This window comes from Ahaetulla prasina, chromosome 7 (assembly GCF_028640845.1).
Source record: "Ahaetulla prasina isolate Xishuangbanna chromosome 7, ASM2864084v1, whole genome shotgun sequence".
Lineage (NCBI taxonomy): Eukaryota > Metazoa > Chordata > Lepidosauria > Squamata > Colubridae > Ahaetulla > Ahaetulla prasina.
The window spans coordinates 75,618,833-75,639,280 of NC_080545.1; the positions used below are offsets into that span (position 1 = coordinate 75,618,833).

A 20,448-nucleotide genomic window follows, 5' to 3' on the forward strand; every position below is an offset into this window, starting at 1 on the left:
GGCCAGGGGGCGTGGCCAGCCTAACATCACTTGTGTTGGCACACCTGTGGTGGCCTGAGTGCTCTGCCAGAGAAAATGGAGCTCGGAAGAGCCACACGCAGCCCTCCTGAGCTCCATTTTTGCTGGCATGGACACTGCAGGCCAGTCCTTCGCTGTTCCCATGGCAGCCCTTGAGTTTGACATCTCTGGGATAGGTGAGGAAACAAATAGCAATGCTACAATAGCTTATCTATAATGGATGACTTTTGGGAAATAAGTTATGTTAACCATTCACAAATGCACCTTAAGTCTTGCATTGTAATGAGGCAGAGTGATTATTTTTTTAAAAATCAAATAGTATAAAGTCATAGTAAAACTAAGACAGAAAACTAATGTACTGCTGCTTAATCAACAAGGGATCTTCATATACGGGTTTTTTTTAACTGATTTACCGTACACTTCTATAAAACATTGCATTTGAGGCAGTGGTGGGTTTCAAAAATTTTTACTACCAGTTGGTGGGTGTGGCTTGATGGGTGTGGCAGGGGAAGGATACTGTAAAATATCCATTCCCACCACACTCCAGGAGAAGGTTACTGCAAAAATCCCAATTTCCTCCCAATCAGCTGGGAATTGGGAGGCAGAGAATAGATGGGGCGGAGCCAGTCAGAATTTTTACTACCAGTTCTCTGAACTACTCAAAATTTCCACTACCAGTTCTCCAGAACTGGTCAGAGCCTGCTAAAACCCACCTCTGATTTGAAGAGCCTAGATTTATCATGGATAGCTACTCTGAATGCAATTTGTGATGGAAAGACATATTATTTAATAAATCAATATAGGTAACACAATCTTCCACTCATGAGCTTTGGTAGTCATAGCAACAATCCAATTAACAGTGAGTGACTGAAAGCAGCCTTTCCACACACACACACCCTTTCCTACAATGCCACCCTTCCATTAGAATTTTGAGAAATTAAACATTTCAGAACAAAGGGTGAAAACAAATATTGATTATACGGCCCTAGACAGGTGCAAACAATAAATTCTGCAGGCATTTGGAGGTTCAGCATCAGGTAGTTAGGTTGATCTGTCCTCAAGATCATAAAATAAACGATTAAATGTGGAGTCAATTATTGCACCTTTTTTTTCCTCATGTAGGCAAGATATCGCTACATAGGGAAAACATTTGTCAGTCTAACAGAGTTAAGACTACAAAAATGGACTCTAAGAGGCTCTGCTGTACTGTAGAATCAACATTCGCTGATTTAAAACATGCCTGTTTTGTGAATGGGGAATCTGTATTTCAGTCTTTCTCAACCTAGTGGCTATCTCAGATGTATTTGACCAGACATTTTGTAATTAGTGATTAGCTATTTTTAGCAGATGCTTCACAAATGGCTCAGAAATACTTAAGACACCTCATCATTCACTACAGTGTCTTAACTAAGTTTCTCAGTGAGGAAGAAACTAAAGAAAAAAATGTTCCTATCTAAATTCCTGCACATAATTGACATATTAATTGTGAGGAGTGGCAGTATTGCTGCGTCAAACAGACACTCAAGCAGATTCTTAGCCAAATATTGTCTTAGGGCATGTAGTACCTTGCCAGAAGCAAAAACAACAACAATTAACAATTTAAAAAAAAAAACTTACCATGACCAAGTGGGTCATGACCACTCTGAAAATTTTCTTCAAGGATGAAAATTTTGCTGTCAACACATTATCTGGAACATCTGGTCCACTCAGTGCTATATCACACTGTTATTTTATAAACATCCAGCCACTATGGTATTCAGGGGTTTCTATAAAGCTGAGACATGAGAAATTGTGAAGGGGCACCGAGAGGGAAAAATGTCCCACAGATACTTACTGGGTGGGAGTTGGGATCAAAATGAGCTTCCTTGAGATGCTAGAATTTAATTTGCCATCTTGTTGTGTGGGAAATGTTTAGCCTTCTAGATACTCTTGGTATGTGATCCTTACGTTTCTTCGTTATTTGTCCTGCCAACTAGCCAACCCCTAGTAACTGGAGTTAATAGTTCATCCCTGGTGTAGAGTAGGGATGCACAGTTTGAAGAGATGTAAGAAGAGAAAGAAACACTGAACTTTTTAGTGATATGTCAGTGGCTACATCCCTCAAAACAGTTGAGAGCAGGACAAAAACTAAATTTAATATCATAACATATTAATATCATGAAGATTAAATTAAGGTCATTGAAAGTAGTTAATATATTTACTCCCAAGTTATTAACCCTGTCCTGTTCTGTAAGTATGCCTCTTTTTAAGGATCCACCTAAAGATTTACTGTTCCTCCTGCCCTCCCCAAAATTGTTCTCATTCGATGACCTTTCTGCATAAAATAAACTTCATTTGATTAGAGGTTTTCAGTAGACTTTCTGGTCCAAACTGAAAAGGGGAGTACAAAGTACAATTAAACATTAAACAATGAGAACAATTAATCAGTGGAACAACTTGCCTCCAGAAGTTGTGGATGCTCCAACACTGGAAATTTTAAAGAAGAGATTGGATAACCATTTGTCTGAATGGTATAGGGTTTCCTGCCTGAGTAGGGGGTTGGATTAGAAGATCTCTAAGATCCCTTTCAACTTTATTATTCTGTTATTTGGTTAAAGGTATCAGGAGAACATAAACATTATATAAAACTAACTACAGGGAAACTTCCTTTTTGCTCACTAGAAATGCTTTGTGAGTAACATCTGGAATACATGATGTAGCCCTCATTAAATTGTCTTATTTTAAACAAGATGTTGTGAGTTTGCACAGAACTCAAGAAAGCATTAACATGGTTACATCATAAATGTCAGCTGGTTCACGTAATTCACAAATTAACTCAATATACTTCTGTTGAAACGATTACTGGTATCTTTCTTTGGCTATTCATGGTGCTATTGCTTATTTAGTGCTACCTATCTAAATGATGGATAAATCTGAAGGCTTGAGAAAGCTGCAATGTAGTACAATGTAGTACAAAAATCTTATGGAAAGAGAAAAAAATAAAATGAGAGTCATAATATGTCCAGTGAGTAGAGCATACCCTTAATGGCTTGAGAACACTGAGTGTCTTGTGAGGAGAATAGTGTATATGAAAAACAGGTGGTTACATATGACAATGGCGGCAAGATTGGCATTTGCACAATGTTGGAGAAGCTCAAATATACCCTCTGAAAAGTTAATAATTAGAAAAATATTGGATTGTGCCGAGATGGACAAAATGACACTTGAACTGAAAGGACAGATGGATTTGGATTTTTATGTAATATGGGAGAAATGGTATAATTGGGTCGAAAATAGGAAAAAAAGGGAAATAACAGATAGTACAATTAGTAAGAATTAGAAATTCTAATTAGAATTAGTAATATAATTTAGTAAAATTATATAGAGTATAGGAGAACACTAATGGGATGATACGTAACTGGTCACAGTCATGCACAAGAGTTGAATGAAAATTGTTTAATTGTTAAAATTCAATAAAATTTATATTAAAAAAAAAGAAAAACAGGCAGAAGGAATTTATGATGAAACTGGGGAAAATATTTTAATTACAATATTTTGTTGATGTCACTTATTTCAGAAAAGTATATGTTAATTGAGGGGAGGGGGGAGCGCTGCATCTCAGTTCATGTGGTCTTCAATTTCATTTTTGGAACCACACAAAGGGCAAGCTACCATACTCATAAAAATGAGGTGGTATGAGAATAGTAAAAGCTGACTCATACACCATTGCTGTGTAACATTATATTCCAGAATGTATATTGCAAATTGCACTTCTAAGAACTATGCAATACATTACTATGTGCAGTGGAAAAAAATGATAAATGGGGGTGGGGTAGGGATAAGTTCCCGGTTCTAGCCAAGAATTTCTGAAAAAGAAAAGGTTGACAGTTGAAGCCAGTTATTTGTGGCAGAAGAAAGTGGAGCTCAGCAAGCAATATGCCATATGTTTAGAGGGAATGTGGAAACCAGAATTGTTTGTGAAGTAAGCATGAAGCTGTGCTGTGAATTTGAGGTAAAGCCTCAAGAAGGCAACAAGCCCAATTCTAAGAAAATTCAGCCAGGAGAAATGTCAGCGTAACTTCTTAGAACAACCTAGGAACTACACCTAGAAGAAACATCTAGTGTCAAATTAAGAGCAATCTACATTATTTGGGCTTGTTGGGGGGGGGTGAGACTCGGTAAAGGTTAGGGAAATTCAGTCTCAGGAATATTTATTTATTTTTATTTATTTATTTATTTGATTTCTATACCGCCCTTCTCCCGAAGGACTCAGGGCGGTGTACAGGCAAGAATAAAACAGACGGTACAATATACAAATTTAAAATGCAGTTAAAAAACTTATTTTAAAATTGGCCTGAGAAGTAAAATATATAATAAGCTAAAAAAACCCATTTAAAAGTAATTTTAATAATTAAAAATAAGCTACTAAAATAAGCTACTGAGAACTTATTAGTAGAAATGGTTCTTCGAAACATTAGGGACAAGGACTGAGCCTCACTGATCAAAGAATGTCTTTATAGAGATGCTCAATCATCTAAATCAGGGGTGCCCCAAAGATGCTTTTCCAAAAGGCAACTGGACTTTCTTTTTTTCATTGAAGACATTTCACTTCTCATCCAAGAAGCTTCTTCAGTTCTCTTGAAGTAATAAACTAAAGAAGCTTCTTGGATAAGAAGCGAAATGTTTTCAAGGAAAAAACAAGAAGTTCCAGTTCCCCTTTTCATGGATGTGTCGTTCTCCAACACTGAGGCCCATTGGGGAATATAATTAAAAACTTGCCAGGATTGGCAAGGTCTGACATATTTATCTGTGCAGTAGAAAAAATAAGACAAGCCAGGATAGAGTTTTCCCTTATATCGCAGAGATTGGCACAGAACTTTAGAACAGTTCAATTAAAAATGTTCCCAAATACATTTTAAATGTTTTCAAATACATTTTAAAAACTTATCTGAATATAGAAAGTACCGGTAATAAAGTAGTAAAATCAAAGAAAAATTGTAGTGAAGTACTCTTTCTGATGCACAAACTTACTCCAACCCTCTGGTCTAAATTAGAGCCAGGAGTATCCAGGGCCAATGGTCAAAAAAGTCAAGATGGAGGCCACAATGGTCCTCTGCCTGTTTTTTTTTTTTATGAACTTCACACATAAAAATGGGTGGTGTTTCCATGACACCATTGCAGCCGCCATATTGACTTTATTGACTATATCCTGAGTACACCCCTGAGTAGAACACAATGCATATAATCACTAGAAGACTTTGAGGTCCTTTCGTATTATCTTCTCAACATGACCACTGCTACATCTTGGCTTCTTCCCATGGAGGAAATATTGGAATCCTTTGAATGGTAAAAAGGATGAAGGTTTTGTTTCCAAGAAAGCAATGCTGGCTTGGCCAGAAGTTGCAGGTAGGGGACATTCACACTTTCTGTTACATCTTCCTGTGGTCTCTTCAACACTGGAGCCACCCTGAAAATTCTAACACAATTAAAAGGGCTCCTTTTATAAGCTTGCAGAATTATTTTTTTCCCCCTCATATCAAACTTGAGTTACCTTGGCACAGGGGTCTGCAAACTTGGCTCTTTTAAGACTTGTGGACTTCAACTCCCAGAGTTGAACTCCCAACTCTGGGAGTTGAAGTCTACAAGTCTTTAAAAAGCCAAGTTTGCAGACCCCTGTGCCAAGGTAAAAGGTTTCATGTTTTTCCTTCAGGACAGAAATGTCAAGCACATCCCTCATCAGAATTTTCCTTCCTGCAGTTGGATTCTCTAAAAGCAAGCTCGCTGAGGGCAGAAACTTGAGGTTTGCAGAAGGACTTTTCAGGAAAGCAAAAACCTAAGCGAAAACGTTCTTCTCAAAACATCTAGTGAGGTTTAAGAGCCACAGAACATGGAGTGTTGGTTGGAAAAGAAAAACAAGGCGGTAAAACGATTGTTTGGAAGCAATGGCTGACTGGATCTCCAGATTGGAGCACTTTTCTCAGGAGGGAAAAGAACACACTACTTAACTTCACGGCAGAGCCCTGAATAATGTGAAACGGCTGTAGCAAAATAAATGACGTGACCACCAGAGGGCTCATCATTTACTTTATTTTATTTTTAGTGGGCTTCATTTCTTCAACCATAGTCCAAACATATAAAATACATGAAAGCAAGAAGACATTCAAAAAACAATAGAAAGCCGCCGTGCACAAACTATTAAAAAGCAGTCTATGAAAAAAGTCAATTCCTATTTTTTTTTAAAAAAAAAAAAGGTTATAAGAACAGGACTGTATTTTAAAAGCCTGTTTATAAACTTTTACAGCAAACACCATAAAGTCTTATGGAGTAAGCTGAAGCTTCTTTCTAAATAATGTGTTTGCAATTGTTTATTCAGGTGTCATGTCCTGCTGAGAAACAACCCAAGAATACCGGACACTGCGCATAAGAACATATGGAGGGTCCTACTGGATCTGAATGAAGTTCTGCCTAATTCAATATCCAGTTTCTCACAGTAGTCAAACCGGATACTTCCAGGAAATCCATCAGAAGAATGGGATCCCAACAGCTCTCCCTCATTTTCTTCACACCTTATATGAAGGAATAGATATTAAATAGATACTGCAGTTATCAACATCTATATCAAGGGAATGGGGATAAATTTTCTTCGTATTTTATTACAAGTATACCTACATTGTACTTCCTGAATTGTACATGATCCAAACTGCAACTATTCTTCAATATTCAAGCTGTCTTGAATGTTGCAATACTATAAAACACATGCACAGAGACTGCATTAGTGAAAATAACTCCTAGAATATTGCATGTCAAAACAACTTTCTTGCAGCAATGTGTATGTTAGGAAAATACATACAACATGCATATATGGAAGTTGCATGAAAATGTGTGTACATTTTTGCATATACTTTTTTTTTTAAAGCCACAACTGATAGGAATTTGCAGGTTCATACATCCCTATATTGCACGTATCCCACATGTATATCCAAGGTTGCAATTTGAGGTACTGGATATCTTTTTAAGAATAAGCTGAGTTCAGTGGAATTTACAAGTGTATAAGTGTAGGGTTGGGCTACAAACCATTTCTAAAGCCCACTAAATTAGAAGTTGCAGCCAATCATTTATGGCACTAAATTCTTCATATTTATTATGACAGAAAAGAGAAAATAACCCAACAGAAGGCAGAAACTCAAGTTTTACACTAATTTCTTCTACTGAAGGTTCACATAACAGGACAAGAGTTGGAAGTTGCTAAGCAACTTTTGGAAAACTTCTCAGCCTAATTTACCTGAAGAAATACAATATCACACAATATCACAAAATCTCCAGAACCATAAAGCCTACAAACTTGAAATTTGCCACGTATGTTCCTCTTGGTTTCTAGGTGCTCGTTAAGAAAGGATTTTTTGAAATGACCATCAGAGCATTAGTATTTCTTATATTATTATTAACATGCTCTGATGTTAAGGAGTTAGACGTTCTACTCCCCCTCCCCACCTGAAAAGAACTCTGTTCCAACTGCCACTTGGATGTGGGTGTGGCCAGCATGTGACTCATCCAGCCTGGAGGCTGGGAGTTTAGGCATTCTACTCCCCCTCCCCACCTGAGGCTAAGGAGTTAGACTGAGGTAGAGAAGGGGATCAATGGGGCCAGCCTGAGGGAGATAAGGGGAGAGGAGAGGTTTCTTTATATATATATATATATATATATATATTTATATTTTTTATATAATTTTTTATATAATTTTTTTATATTTTTTATTTTTCATATTTATATACCGCCCTATCTCCCTAAGGACTCAGGGCGGTTCACAGGCAATTAAAATACATATAAATACAATTAAAAACGACAATTAAAAAACTTATTCTATAGCCCAAATTATTAAAAACAGTATAAATAGTAAAAACCCCTTAAAACCAGTCACTTTAAAATCTAATCCAGTCCCGCGCAAATAAATAAGTGTGTTTTAAGCTCGCAACGAAAGGTTCGGAGGTCCGGAAGTTGACGAAGGATATATATATATATATATATATATATATATATATATATATATATATATATATATATATATATATATATATATATATATATATATATATATATATATATATATATATATATTCGGGTTTTCTCCTGCGTAAATTGGAAGTGTCTTGGCGGCGTTTGACGAAGTCTCATTTGTCATCTTCAGGCTTCAGCTTCCCAGCTCCCAGAAGCTTCCAGAAGCACGAAGCTGAAGCCTGAAGATGATGAATGAGACTTTGTCAAACGTCGCCAAGACACTTCCAATTTTACACGGAGAAAACCTGAATAACAAAGTCATATATATATATTCTGAAAACCTCAGAAAACAAATATATATATATATATATATATTCTGAGGTTTTCGCGGGTGTTTGTATGTAGATCTTTGGTTATTCGGGTTTTCTCCCGCGTAAAATTGGAAGTGTCTTGGCGACGTTTCGACGAAGTCTCATTCGTCATCTTCAGGCTTCAGCTTCCCAGCTCCCAGAAGCTTCCAGAAGCACGAAGCTGAAGCCTGAAGATGATGAATGAGACTTTGTCGAAACGTCGCCAAGACACTTCCAATTTTACGTGGGAGAAAACCTGAATAACCAAAGTCATATATATATATATATATATATATATATATATATATTTTCTGAACAGAGCATTGACCAAGTCAAAATTTATACAGCTTATAACTTAAGTATTTTCCAAATATAATTTATATATTTCAATTTTGGCCATAATATTCTTTTTTTTTACTTTTTTATTTTTTACTTCTACTTAATATTTAATATATAATCAATATTACCATCCGCCCTAACCTCCAATTGTAATCTTATTTCACTTCATTATCTTATTTCTCCATTTATCACATATATTTCTCAAAATCACTACATTTGTAAATCATCATCAATTTGTTTTCTCTTATTTACTTTATTCTATTGAAACCCTTTAATTTAAACATAGTCATTTAATTTCTATTTTTTTTTATTGTAGCTTGATATTTCACATTTATCTCTTAATGTCAATTATTTTCTAAGGTGGACCAATTCATCATTACTTATTGGGAGAGGAGAGGTTTCTGTGGGGCAAGGCTGAGGGAGAGAAGGGGAGAGGCGAGGCCAGTCGTAACTACTCATTAATTTTCAAGCCGTAAGTGTCGATTTATCAAGCCCAATCACATAGTTTCATAGAGGAGCACGAATATCCAGCTAGTCAGTATCATAATGAAGGGTTTTGTCACAGCCCTGCACATTTGCTTGCTTTTTGATATCTTTGGTCTAGGAGTTCAGCATAAAAGGAACCACTTATTCTAGATGACTAAGGTGCCTTTTCCCTTCCACTAGAAGACATGTAAGAAATGAAAATATCCTCTACTCTGCTAGAGGATCGAAATCAATTGGTTTTGACTCAGTGGTGGATTGCTACTGGTTATCCGCGGTTCGGGAGTGACAGTAGTGGAAGTGTTGATGTGAGAGCGAACCGGTTCACTCTGACTGTCAGCTGGGCCCTCCCACCTGCCCCTGAGCTATACCTTCCTTTATTCCTTCATTTTTAGCCCAGCTGAAAGGCGCGGCAGAGCGGATTGCCATGCCTCAGGTGTTCCAGAAATTCAGTGTGCTTGTGCAAAGCGCAAATTTGGCCGATCGCGAGCAAAGCGTGTGTGCGAAGTGAACCAGTGGTAACACTAGTTGGAACCCACCACTGTTTTGATTCCATATCATGAGCAATATTGCAGAAATTTTGTGATACAATGAATGTTTTGTATACAGAAGGTTCCACTCCAGGTAGCAGTAGGAAAGATTCCTAACTCCTCAATAGCAATTACCAGATTGGCCTTAATTTGCCCCTGTTGAATCTTTTTTCTTTCTCTCTCCCCTTCGCTCTCTCTGTCTCTCTCCAGTCTGACAGCAGTTTCTAGGAAATATGCAGACATTCAAACATGTGTAAATAAATTTCTTATCAGGTCATTGTAAGATAAAAAGTGAGAAAACTTGCCAAATTGTGATGCTGTTACTGTGAAAATATGTAAACCATTCTTCCACAAAGTTAAAACATTTGCAGTTATAAACCATTGCCCTTTATTTCATTTTGGACAGAGAATATCCTGAGAAAATTATTCTATTTAAAGGTTTGCATGGAAAGGACCATTCACCTGCCACCTTCCATTTCAATAGCATGCTGATGAAGGTAAATACTAAGACTGATGTTCTCCTGCTCCAAGAAGATGATCCCAACCAAAACAAACACCTGGTTTAACTTCATAAATATAAACATCACCTTCTCCATGACTTTTTCCCAAATGTTTGGAGATTACATTTGCCCAATTGCAGTTGGGTCAAATAATGCCTGTCTCTTTCAAAGTGGCTGGTATCACCTCCTGCGAGAGTCTCTTCCAATTTGACCCTCCCTAACAAGAAACAGGTTATTTTGAACAGCATAGTTGGACAATAATTTGCCGAGTCGATAATAACAGACATGCTTTGCCATTCTTAACATCTTTCTGAACATTATTTTAATAATATTCACTTGCTGTTTTCGGCCAATATGATTCAATCACTTAAAAAACTAGAGGGCCCAATATATCTTCATATGGAGTAGCAGTCTAAAACCAAGGCATCCAGCAATCTAAACACATAGATCCAGAAGTAAGACAAGACAAGACAAGACAAGACAAGACAAGACAAGACAAGACAAGACAAGACAAGGGTAGGGTAGGGTAGGGTAGGGTAGGGTAGGGCAGAGCAGAGCAGAGCAGAGCAGAGCAGAGCAGAGCAGAGCAGAGCAGAGCAGAGCAGAGCAGAACAGAACAGAACAGAATAGAATAGAACAGAACAGAACAGAATAGAATAGAATAGAATAGAATAGAATAGAATAGAATAACAGAGTTGGAAGGGACCTTGAAAGTCCTCCAGTCCAACCCCCTGCCCAGGCAGGAAACCCTATACTATTTCAGGCAAATGGTTATCCAATCTCTTCTTAAAAACTTCCAGGGTTGGAGCATTTAAAATAGATGTGAGGCCCTGCCCCAAACTGAAGGTCCTGCTTTCCCTGGAGCAGCACATGCAACATCTTCTTTTATTCTTCCCATTTGTCTGTCAACATGGAAATATGTTCTTCAACATCACCATCTCCCCAAGGTCTATTCATAGAGAGAGACAGAGAGAGACAGAGAGAGCTAAAGCAATTGGGATTGTATTATACACTTCTTTTCACTTGGCTGAAGCATGGTAGGGATCTCTTGACCATGGTCCAACCTGGGTAGAGGTGTCTGCAGGGGGAAGTCATATGCTATGGCTACAAAACTAAAGCCCAGCCCAATTTCATACATGTTGCATGTAAAAAGAAAAGGCCCTTCAAATTTTGCAGTGTACTCAGGTTTTATGATTCCCCTTTCAGGATGTCCCTGCCTTGACATTTTTTTACACCATTATCCTTTAGGAAGCAAAGGGATGCTATGCTTGCAGAAGGGCCAAACACAGGTCATGACTCTTTTAAAGTGAATCCAACCCTAACACTCAATATAAGGGTCTATGACTAGCAAAACAATGTTCAGCTTGAAGGCAATATAGAGTTTTTCACACCGCTCCTTAACTTTTGGTTTGAATTGTTGGTGGAGAAAATTGTTCCCCACCTAGGAAAAAGTGGGTTTTTCCCCATTTGCTGGAGCACTGCACATAGATTTGTTACGTATACTACACATTTCATGAGCAAGTAAAATATATGTCTTAGTGCAGGGGTGTTGATTTCATGGAGGGCCACATCAGGGTTGTTTGTGACCTCGGGAGGGGGGGCATGGCCAGCTTGAGTCACTCGTGTGGGAATGCCTGTGGTGGCCTGAACCCTCTGCCAGCGAAAACAGGCTCCCAAACTCTGTTTTTGGCCTCAGCAGCCTCCTACAACTCTCTGTCAGCAAATATGGAGCACTGACAGAGGACTACAGGAGGCTGTTGTGGTCAAAAACAGAGCTTGGGAGGGCTGCATGCAGCCCTCTCGAACTCTGTTTGCCCTGGCAGAGGCACCGCAGGCCAGTCTTTCACTGTTTCCAGGGTGGCCCTATGGCGGGGTGAAATGCTCCCAGTTCGGACCAGATCGCACAATGCGGGTGGGTAGTTCGGAGAACTGGTAGCAAAAATCCCTGCCCCCCGCAATGCCCACACCTCGCTGTTCCTCTTCTCTGTCCTTGAAGCTCTCGGTGGTGATATAGCTGCAAACGGCCTTAAATGACTGCCACGGAGCTTCAAAGGACCGCACTACAGCTGACCAGCGCTGTAGGCGGCTAGTAGACCGGTGCCTCTATTTTTAAAGAAGGTAGACTGGTGCCTCCCAAAAAAAGGCAATTAATAGACCGGTGCCTCTATTTTTAAAGAAGGTAGACTGGTGCTCTCCCAAGTTTTGTATATTTTATTATTTTTATTATTTATTATTATTGGCCATGCCCATTTACTCACCTGACCACCAAACCACGCCCACCAATTAAGCCACACCCACAGAACTGGTAGGGAAAATTTTTAGATTTCACCCCTGCCCTGTGGGCCAGATCTAAGCACCCTGTGGGTCAGATCTAAGCATTTCCAGCCAGAGACCCAACTTTCAACTTTCTGTGGTGGTGTTAGGCTTCAAAGAGACGGGATGAAAAAGATCCCTAAGAATAGGGGTGAAATGCTCCCAGTTCAGACCGGATTGCCCGATCTGGTAGCGAAGGCGGCGGGTGGTTCAGAGAACTGGTAGCAAAAACCCCTCCCCCCGCCCCATGTCCAGCTGAGCCACGCAATCATCAGACTTTTTTTTTTACTTTTAAAAGCATTTTTCTTTGGCTGAAAAAATGCTTTTAAAAGTTTTAAAAAAGCCTTTGATGATCATGCAGCTCAGCTGGAATCGTCAGAGCCTTTTAAAACCTCTTCAGCTGAAGAGGTTGTAAAAAATGCTTTTAAAAGGCTCTGATGATCCCAGCTGAGTTGCCTGATCGTCAGAGGCTTTTTTTTCTTTTAAAGGCAAAAAAATGCTTTTAAAAGAAAATAAAAGCCTCTGACTATCAGGCAACTCAGCTGGGATCGTCAGAGCCTTTTAAAAGCATTTTTACAACCTCTTCGGCCAAAGAGGTTGTAGAAAAAATGCTTTTAAAAGTAAAAAAAAAAGTTGGCCACGCCCACCCAGTCACATTACCTCCCCCCCCCCCACAAGCTATGCCCACAGAACCGGTAGTAACAAATTTTACATTTCACCACTGCCTAAGAACCATGGTGAAATGGAGCCAAGTACCATGGGGCAGGGGTCTCCAACCTTGTCAACTTTAAGACTTGTGGACTTCAACTCCCAGAATTCTAGGAGTTGAAGTCCACAAGTCTTAAAGTTGACAAGGTTGGAGACCTCTGCTATGGGGCTTTATTTTCAGCAAGGGGGAACTAGGAAGCTGCACAAGGTGATAATTCATGCCCATGAGAAACTACCCCTTCTGCCTGAAGGCTGAAGAATTGATTTTGCATGATTTTTCCTGGGCTGGAATTAAATTAGAAATGTTGCAGAGGGTCTAGCAAGGTTATGGGACGAGAAAAGTATTAATTTCAGGTAAGTGCAACTACTGTGAATGAAAAGGGCCCCAATCCATGAAATTTGACTTTAATGTGTGAACACTTTGCATAGTGTTATATTTGACAGCAGTCATTCTTATATTTGGCTATAATATACAATATGGGAAACATAGAAAGTAGGCTTCAGTTCTTGAACCATCTGTAAACTGAGTAGAACATGGCCTTTCCAGCATATTCGTCTATTTGTGAAGAAGAAAAGAATATCTCCTCAATCTCTCATTAAAAAAAACAACAGGTTGGCAACTGAATTTTATTTCTACGCTGACAGGGCTGTACATACTTCAAACATGCTTGGATATATGCAGGAACATGAATGTAGGACATCTTTAAAAAAACAACCCTTCTTATGGATCTATCTAGGCCAGGGGTGTCAAACTTGCGGCCCGTGGTCCAGAAGCATCACACACTGGCCACGCCCACCCTTGGTTTAGCAAAGGGGGGGCGGTGGAAGTCACGATACGTCATTTGACGACGATGTGATGACGCAAGTTTGACACCCCTGATCTAGGCAACTTCTGCCCCGGTGAATCACAAGCCTGAAGCTTATGACTGTTTTATTAAATTGCATTAAGAATATTGCAGCTTGCCTGGCTGCTTAAGATATGGGTGCTTTAATGAGGTGCTGTGCTCATATTACTGCAGCTTCTTCAGCTTTTCTGAAGCATTTTCAAGCATGTCTGGCCTCTATTGGACAGTACTGTTCACACACTTGAAGGAAACTGCCTTTTGAAATGAGATAGTACAGGCCTAATGGCACATACAACTTTATATTCCAACACTTCTCATCCTTCAAAATCTGTTTCATTCTTCTGATGATGGTAAAGTTTGCAAATATTTTGCAGGAAATATTTTTTCAGGTTTATAATTTCATCCAGATCACGGAAAAAGTAGCTCTCCTCTTCCTTTTTACTAAGTAAGAAACTCCCAACAACCTGCAAAGAAAAACAGAACACATGTACTGCAAGAAAGCATGCTTTGATTCTTGCACGTGATAATTATCTTTGTCCTAAAGTGTATATAATTTAAATAGATTATATCTATTACTTTGGATTTTTATATTTTCAACTTGATTTAACTGATCAATAACATCATATCCTCATATTTCTGGACACTATGTGCTAATTATAAATCAGGAAAAAAAACTGAAAAAAGAATAAAGATGAAAAAGATGTACATCCAATAACTAATGCGATGTGATATAGCAGCAGTTTTGATCATCTACCTCCAAGGATATTTACCCTTTCAGGTACTTTTTCAAAGATATCTGAGGGCCAACTTGATCTATAGATACGGCCAGATGATAAAATGTGTTGCCTGCCATGAGCAGCTCCACTGGCCAATTTTTTTTTCTGCTGCTGATAGGAATTTGAGAAGTCTCACTCTCTGAGATCTCAGTTATCTTATGTGAAGTCAAACTATTCATCTAACTAGCTACTATCTTCTTATATTGGGAGTAGGACCATCCATCTACAACCCGGTTTCTGTCTTAGTAAAGACTTTCTAGACTTGGGGTTACTGTTATGGAATAACTTGGTATCTTCAAACCACAGTCCCTTCATAAAGACCTCTTCTAATAATTTAATACAGAAGTATGTAGCTTCTTCCATCCACAACTACCAAATTCAGTGGCACAGTTTACTGCCATTTTGAGTGAAATACATACCAAAACATAAATGTTAAAGTATAACATGTATACCAGAGTAAGGAATAACGCTCCTGAAAAACAAGCAAAAATCCTTCATCTGGGGGAAAAAAATCCCCAGTGAAGGCAAATATATGTGTCCAAGGATAATGTTGCAAGATCCAATCTGGGTTGGTCACTATGACCAGAGGTTTAGTCTTCCAAGCTTTCAGACTCACACTGGACTCACCCCATCCTCAGGGGGCTTCCTTGACGATGAGAGAGAAATTCCCTGAAGATGGGTTCCAGCGTCTGAGTCCAAAAGCTCAGAAGACTAAATCTCTAGTTCTAGGGACCGACCCAGATTAGATCTTGGGGGAAAAATCAGATCACCTTGACTGCACCCATCTTACATGATCACTCAATTCATTGCTTTCTTTGCCCATTCACATCATCAAGCAAACAAAACAAAACAAAATGCAAAGGGTTGTGGAACATCAATGAATAGATGGGGTAGAATGATGGGGTAGAATGATGATACCTTGATGAACGTATCTTTTCTTTTATGTACACTGAGAGCATATGCACCAAGACAAATTCCTTGTGTGTCCAATCACACTTGGCCAATAAAAAATTCTATTCTATTCTATTCTATTCTATTCTATTCTATTCTAGAACAGGGCTGTCAAACTTGCAGCCTGCAGGCCAGATGCATCACCCACTGGTCACGCCGACGACTGGTTTAGCAAAGGGGGGAAAAGTCATGATACGTCAGGTGATGACACCGTGATGATGTGAGTTTGACGCCCCTGGGGTAGAAGGAAAAAAAAAACCCCAAATGTTTCACTTCTGTCAAGATGCATTTATTCCAGCGGGTTTTATAAAAGGCTTGAGGATGTGCACTGTATATGAATTAGCCATTCTGGTAGGAATCAGATGGCAAAAGGTGATTTTAGAATTGATATTTGGAAGAGCTGGTTCTCACAGTGGCCAACATGCAGAAATCCCAGGAGCTTCTTGGACAATACAGCGCAAAGGTATCTGAATTAATCTCTGGGTATCTATTGCAGCCAGCTGAAACATGTCCATTTACATGTTTCATTTGTTATTGCGGCTTCAGCTTCTCAAGAGTTCTTCAACTATATTTTCTTGTCTTCCATTCAGAAGCGTGCATTCTTTTAAAGAAGGAGGGGGATTGGGTGGGAAAAAAAAAACCAACGACACTTCAGTGCTCCAGTTTCAAAATGCAAAGGTATGATGTTATTTGTCATTGTGCCCAAAAATCCTTACTCAGTAACTTTGCCAGAAGAGGGAGAGAGAGAGAGGAGAGAAAGAGAAAGGAGAGAAGAGAGGGAGAGAGAGAGAAATCAAATGCTCCTCCAGCTGTTTCCTGTCTACAGTGTCTGTAATGTAGATAAATGTGAGGATTTTCTCTAAATCTTCTTCTGTTTGCTAAATCTCATTCTCAAATCACAGCAGATCAAGCCTGCGCAATGGAATAAAACTCCTCAATATTGATATGTGAATATCTCTTGGATTTTTTTTTCCTTTTTATTCCCCCCTCATTATTCCTCTGCTAACCAATTCATTTCCAGAGTTTGCACTTAAGAAGCTATGGGGGAAACCAGCAGTCTTTCAACACTATTATTTAAGTGCTGCTTTTGTGATTTCTTGAAGGTAAATCTTTCTTCCTATTTGATTTCTTTTTGAAGTATATATATAATTTATAATGTTGCTATATGTGTAATCAGATTTTGGCTTGAAGATTTCAATAGACACTTTCAGTGGCATTATTTCTGCAGTGGGATTTTATTTCTAAACTGCTGAACAATTTTAGCACAGTTGAAAAATGACTGCATGGAATGACTGCTCTGAACACAGCTTAGAAACAGTGAAGGTACTTAAGAATTCAACTTGGATTAGAAAAACTTTCTGCAAAAATCCTTGCTCTGTCATATTTAAAATTCCCACTTACATCATTTGCTGTGGTTAATAACTGCTGAGTTGAATACAAGCAGTTTTGAATTGCACTGCAGGTGCAAATGTTGACATAGTGATACCCATTAGACATCAAGTAGCAGCTTCAGTTCTCTAGGATTATTATATACCCAGAAGTACAGAAGTAACTCAGAGATTTCAGTATATAGTCTTTATAGCAGCTGCTTATTGGCATCAATCTACATTTAGAGTTTTTTTTAATAGTTTCCTATGGAAGTGGATTGTTTTTCCTTTTCTTAAAGAAGAACCATGCACAGTTTTCTGTTCTTTCAAATTCATGCTTATGCAGTAAGTGAACAAACTATTTTATGCAGTTTTGTTTTACTTTCACAAAGCAGCTTTTGTTAAACAAAGTTTGATAGGATTTTTAAAATCATATCCTGTATTCACTGCTTCTTGGAAACATAACTCCTCTTAGCTAAATTTGACTTCAGTAGTTCCACTGACCTCTGTTTCTGTCAGCTGGCCTCAAGTTTCCATTCTCAGCAAAATTATATCCTTCAAGAATAAAGTTTTGTTTTTCCATTTTGTAGGCAGAGTTGTGCGCAGCTGACAGTCTCCAAAGCTGTAGGTGCCAATTTAGTTTTGTTTTTACTTTTCTAAAAAAAAAAAACCTACCTTGCCTAAGTATGATTTATCCATTTTACTTTACTTGAAAGAAATAATTTTATAACATGTTTATAGTAAGAATAAACAGTGTCTTGCAAATATTGCTGAAATCAATAGCTATTGGAGGGTCATGATTATAACTGCAGAACTATGGACAGCATCCAATGTCCAGTTTATTGGAAAGAGGAACGTAATTTTTATTATTATTATAAGCTTCCCAACATAATATAGATACCAAATCACAATTAATTAGCAGAGTGTAGCAAAACTGAATTTATAAAAGAAGGCAGTACTAAACCACTAAACATGTTAGCTGAAAACCAAATCCTATTAAGTTTAGAAGGATTTGTTAGCTGGATCTTATGCATGCATGTCAGGGAGAAAATCCAACAAGTTAAATGTGGATTATTACAGTGTACATGTTCATAAACCTGCAACCTTAATTCCAAATATTATATTTTCCTGACTTCCTAGGGCTATCCTTGAGATAAGGATATTCTTGAGATTAGTGCCATGAGAACTTTTCTCAACTTCTTTCTGGATAATACTAGCTGCACTGATCCTGCTAGACTTCTACCATAGATTCCAGAAGGAATTTGGTTCTTCAGTATTGTTTGTGAATGCCAATAGGTAGAAAAAGAATACCTGGCACACAAAGGCATGACAAGATATAACATTTGTATCTCTCTGTTCTGAAATTTTAAGGAAAGGTGATTCTAATAGATACTATATATTACTTTCTCTACCTATTGAGTGCCAGGACCTGGATAGCTCCTAAAGTTCATGTACTGTATATAGTATTTTAAAGTGCTAAGGTCCATGAGTTAATGGTGAGGATTTGAACCCCATAGAATAACATCTGGCTACCTAGGTATAATGAGTCTCAAACAGAACAGACCCGTCCACTTTGTCCTGGTGGTCAATGTACTTACAGTATATTTTTTCTTATTCAATGCTTCCTTGGTATCATGTTGGTTGTATACATTGCCTTATTTACCTAATGATGATGTCTGACAGCTTACATATGTATTTCCTTAGCACAGATTGATACTTCTGTCTACAGTATTCCAGCTGCTGTGTCTCCGAAAAGCGCTTTCAGGAAACCCTAAACGTTGTTATTTTAGATAGCCACCAAACCGGCGCGGGCCCAAATTTCGCTCATGCGTTTTTTTGAACGCGCTGCTTGATTTGAAGCTTGCCGAATGGGGAGGAGTTGGGGGAGGGCAAAAGAAGGTGTTAAAGCCAAGGAGCAATCCATCTGCTGGCTACTTTAAGAGCCACTGTTTTGGATTGCTGCACTCCAGATGCAGAAGATACTGGGTCTTCTCTGAAGGAGAAGATCTGTTGAAATTGCAGCTATGAAACATAATTGGTCATTCATTACCACATTGTTTAGCCAGTCCTGCACAGTACAGAGTTGGACTCAGAGTCCAAATTTAATCAGACACTCTGATAAACCCCACCCACTTTCCAGGACTTGCTTTTAAAGGCCTCTGCCTTCAGTTCAAATGGGACAGACAATAAATTGGGGACACTCTGATCTATTGAAAAGACCAGCAACCAAATTGTTGATTATCGTAAGTATTCCTTTAATGACTTGAGTCTTTTCATCTAAATGAAGAAATATTAAGATACATCAGAGAATTTTTTTTAAGGATAAATCTTCAAAGACACTATTATATGATTGATGGGGTAGGATTTTTGGTCCATTTGGCCATTATTTCTTCTTTCCAAAACTTTGTAAAGAGATTATGATTTTGAGATCTAGGAGAAAATATTGAACTTCTAGGCAAGTGTATGGTGTCACATTCTTGGCTCACATAAAGGAGTGGGAATAACACAGAGTTCCATTCTCTTGTCCTAGATTTGATATTTCTTCTTTTTTACAGTGTGCAAAGTCTGTTGCAGTCTCAGAAAAAATAACATTGTTAAATGAAGTTTATGTCTGAGGCAAAGCCAACTGGGATCAAAGAACACTGTGTTGAATACACAGTGTTCTTCAGTAGGTACACAATCCCATTTCATTGGGACAATGCTGGGATAACGTTTTGAATTGCATCCTCGAGAGCAAGCCTGTGAAAGCAGGTGACTTACCTCTGCCTTAAACACTTTTGAGGTATCATTAAATAGAGAGAAATGGTATTATGAAAACTGAGACTATGATTGAATATAGTGAACCTCATTTCTGCTTCTGAAGTCACACTCATGTTTGCCTTTCTACTATTCTGGACTATCATGTTTTGCAAATGCTAACAGCTATTTCATCTTCATTGAGCCTTTTAAATATCTTTCTTTCTGTATATTGGATGTTTCCATAAATGAAGGTCTTGCCTATTACTCTCATCTGTTCCCTAGGTTCTCTGCTAGGTTGGCTAGTCATTATACTAGCCATGGGCTAGTATATGTAGATGGGCTTTTGTAGAGAAGTATTTTGCATTTAATGTGAAGGCCAAGCTAGGCATTGCTAAGAACTGGTTTCTGTCTGTGGTTCTGATTGCCCCCCCCACCTCCAGGAATAAATTGTATGTGTATTCTGTCTGAATATCTCTCTCTCTCTCTCTCTCTCTCTCTCTGTGTGTGTGTGTGTGTGTGTGTGTGTATGTGTGTGTCTGCCTGTCTGCCTGTCTG

The 20,448-nt window shown here is 38.4% G+C and overlaps 1 protein-coding gene across 3 annotated transcripts in view; it reads left to right on the plus strand.

Annotated features, from left to right (window-relative positions):
• Positions 1 to 16,599: 16,599 nt before the first annotated feature.
• The window catches only part of IGF1 (insulin like growth factor 1), a 74,192-nt gene continuing 70,343 nt past the window's right edge, over positions 16,600 to 20,448 (plus strand). Inside the window, exon 1 of one of the 3 annotated variants that reach the window (XM_058191459.1) lies at positions 16,600 to 16,633. Coding sequence is in view for 2 of the 3 variants with exons in the window: in XM_058191457.1 (XP_058047440.1) it covers positions 19,329 to 19,397 (69 nt within the window). In the remaining variant the exon portion in view is untranslated. Of the gene's footprint in view, positions 16,634 to 16,666; positions 16,891 to 19,164; positions 19,398 to 20,448 lie in introns of those variants that run through there. The other 2 variants (XM_058191458.1, XM_058191457.1) reach the window with 2 other exon arrangements.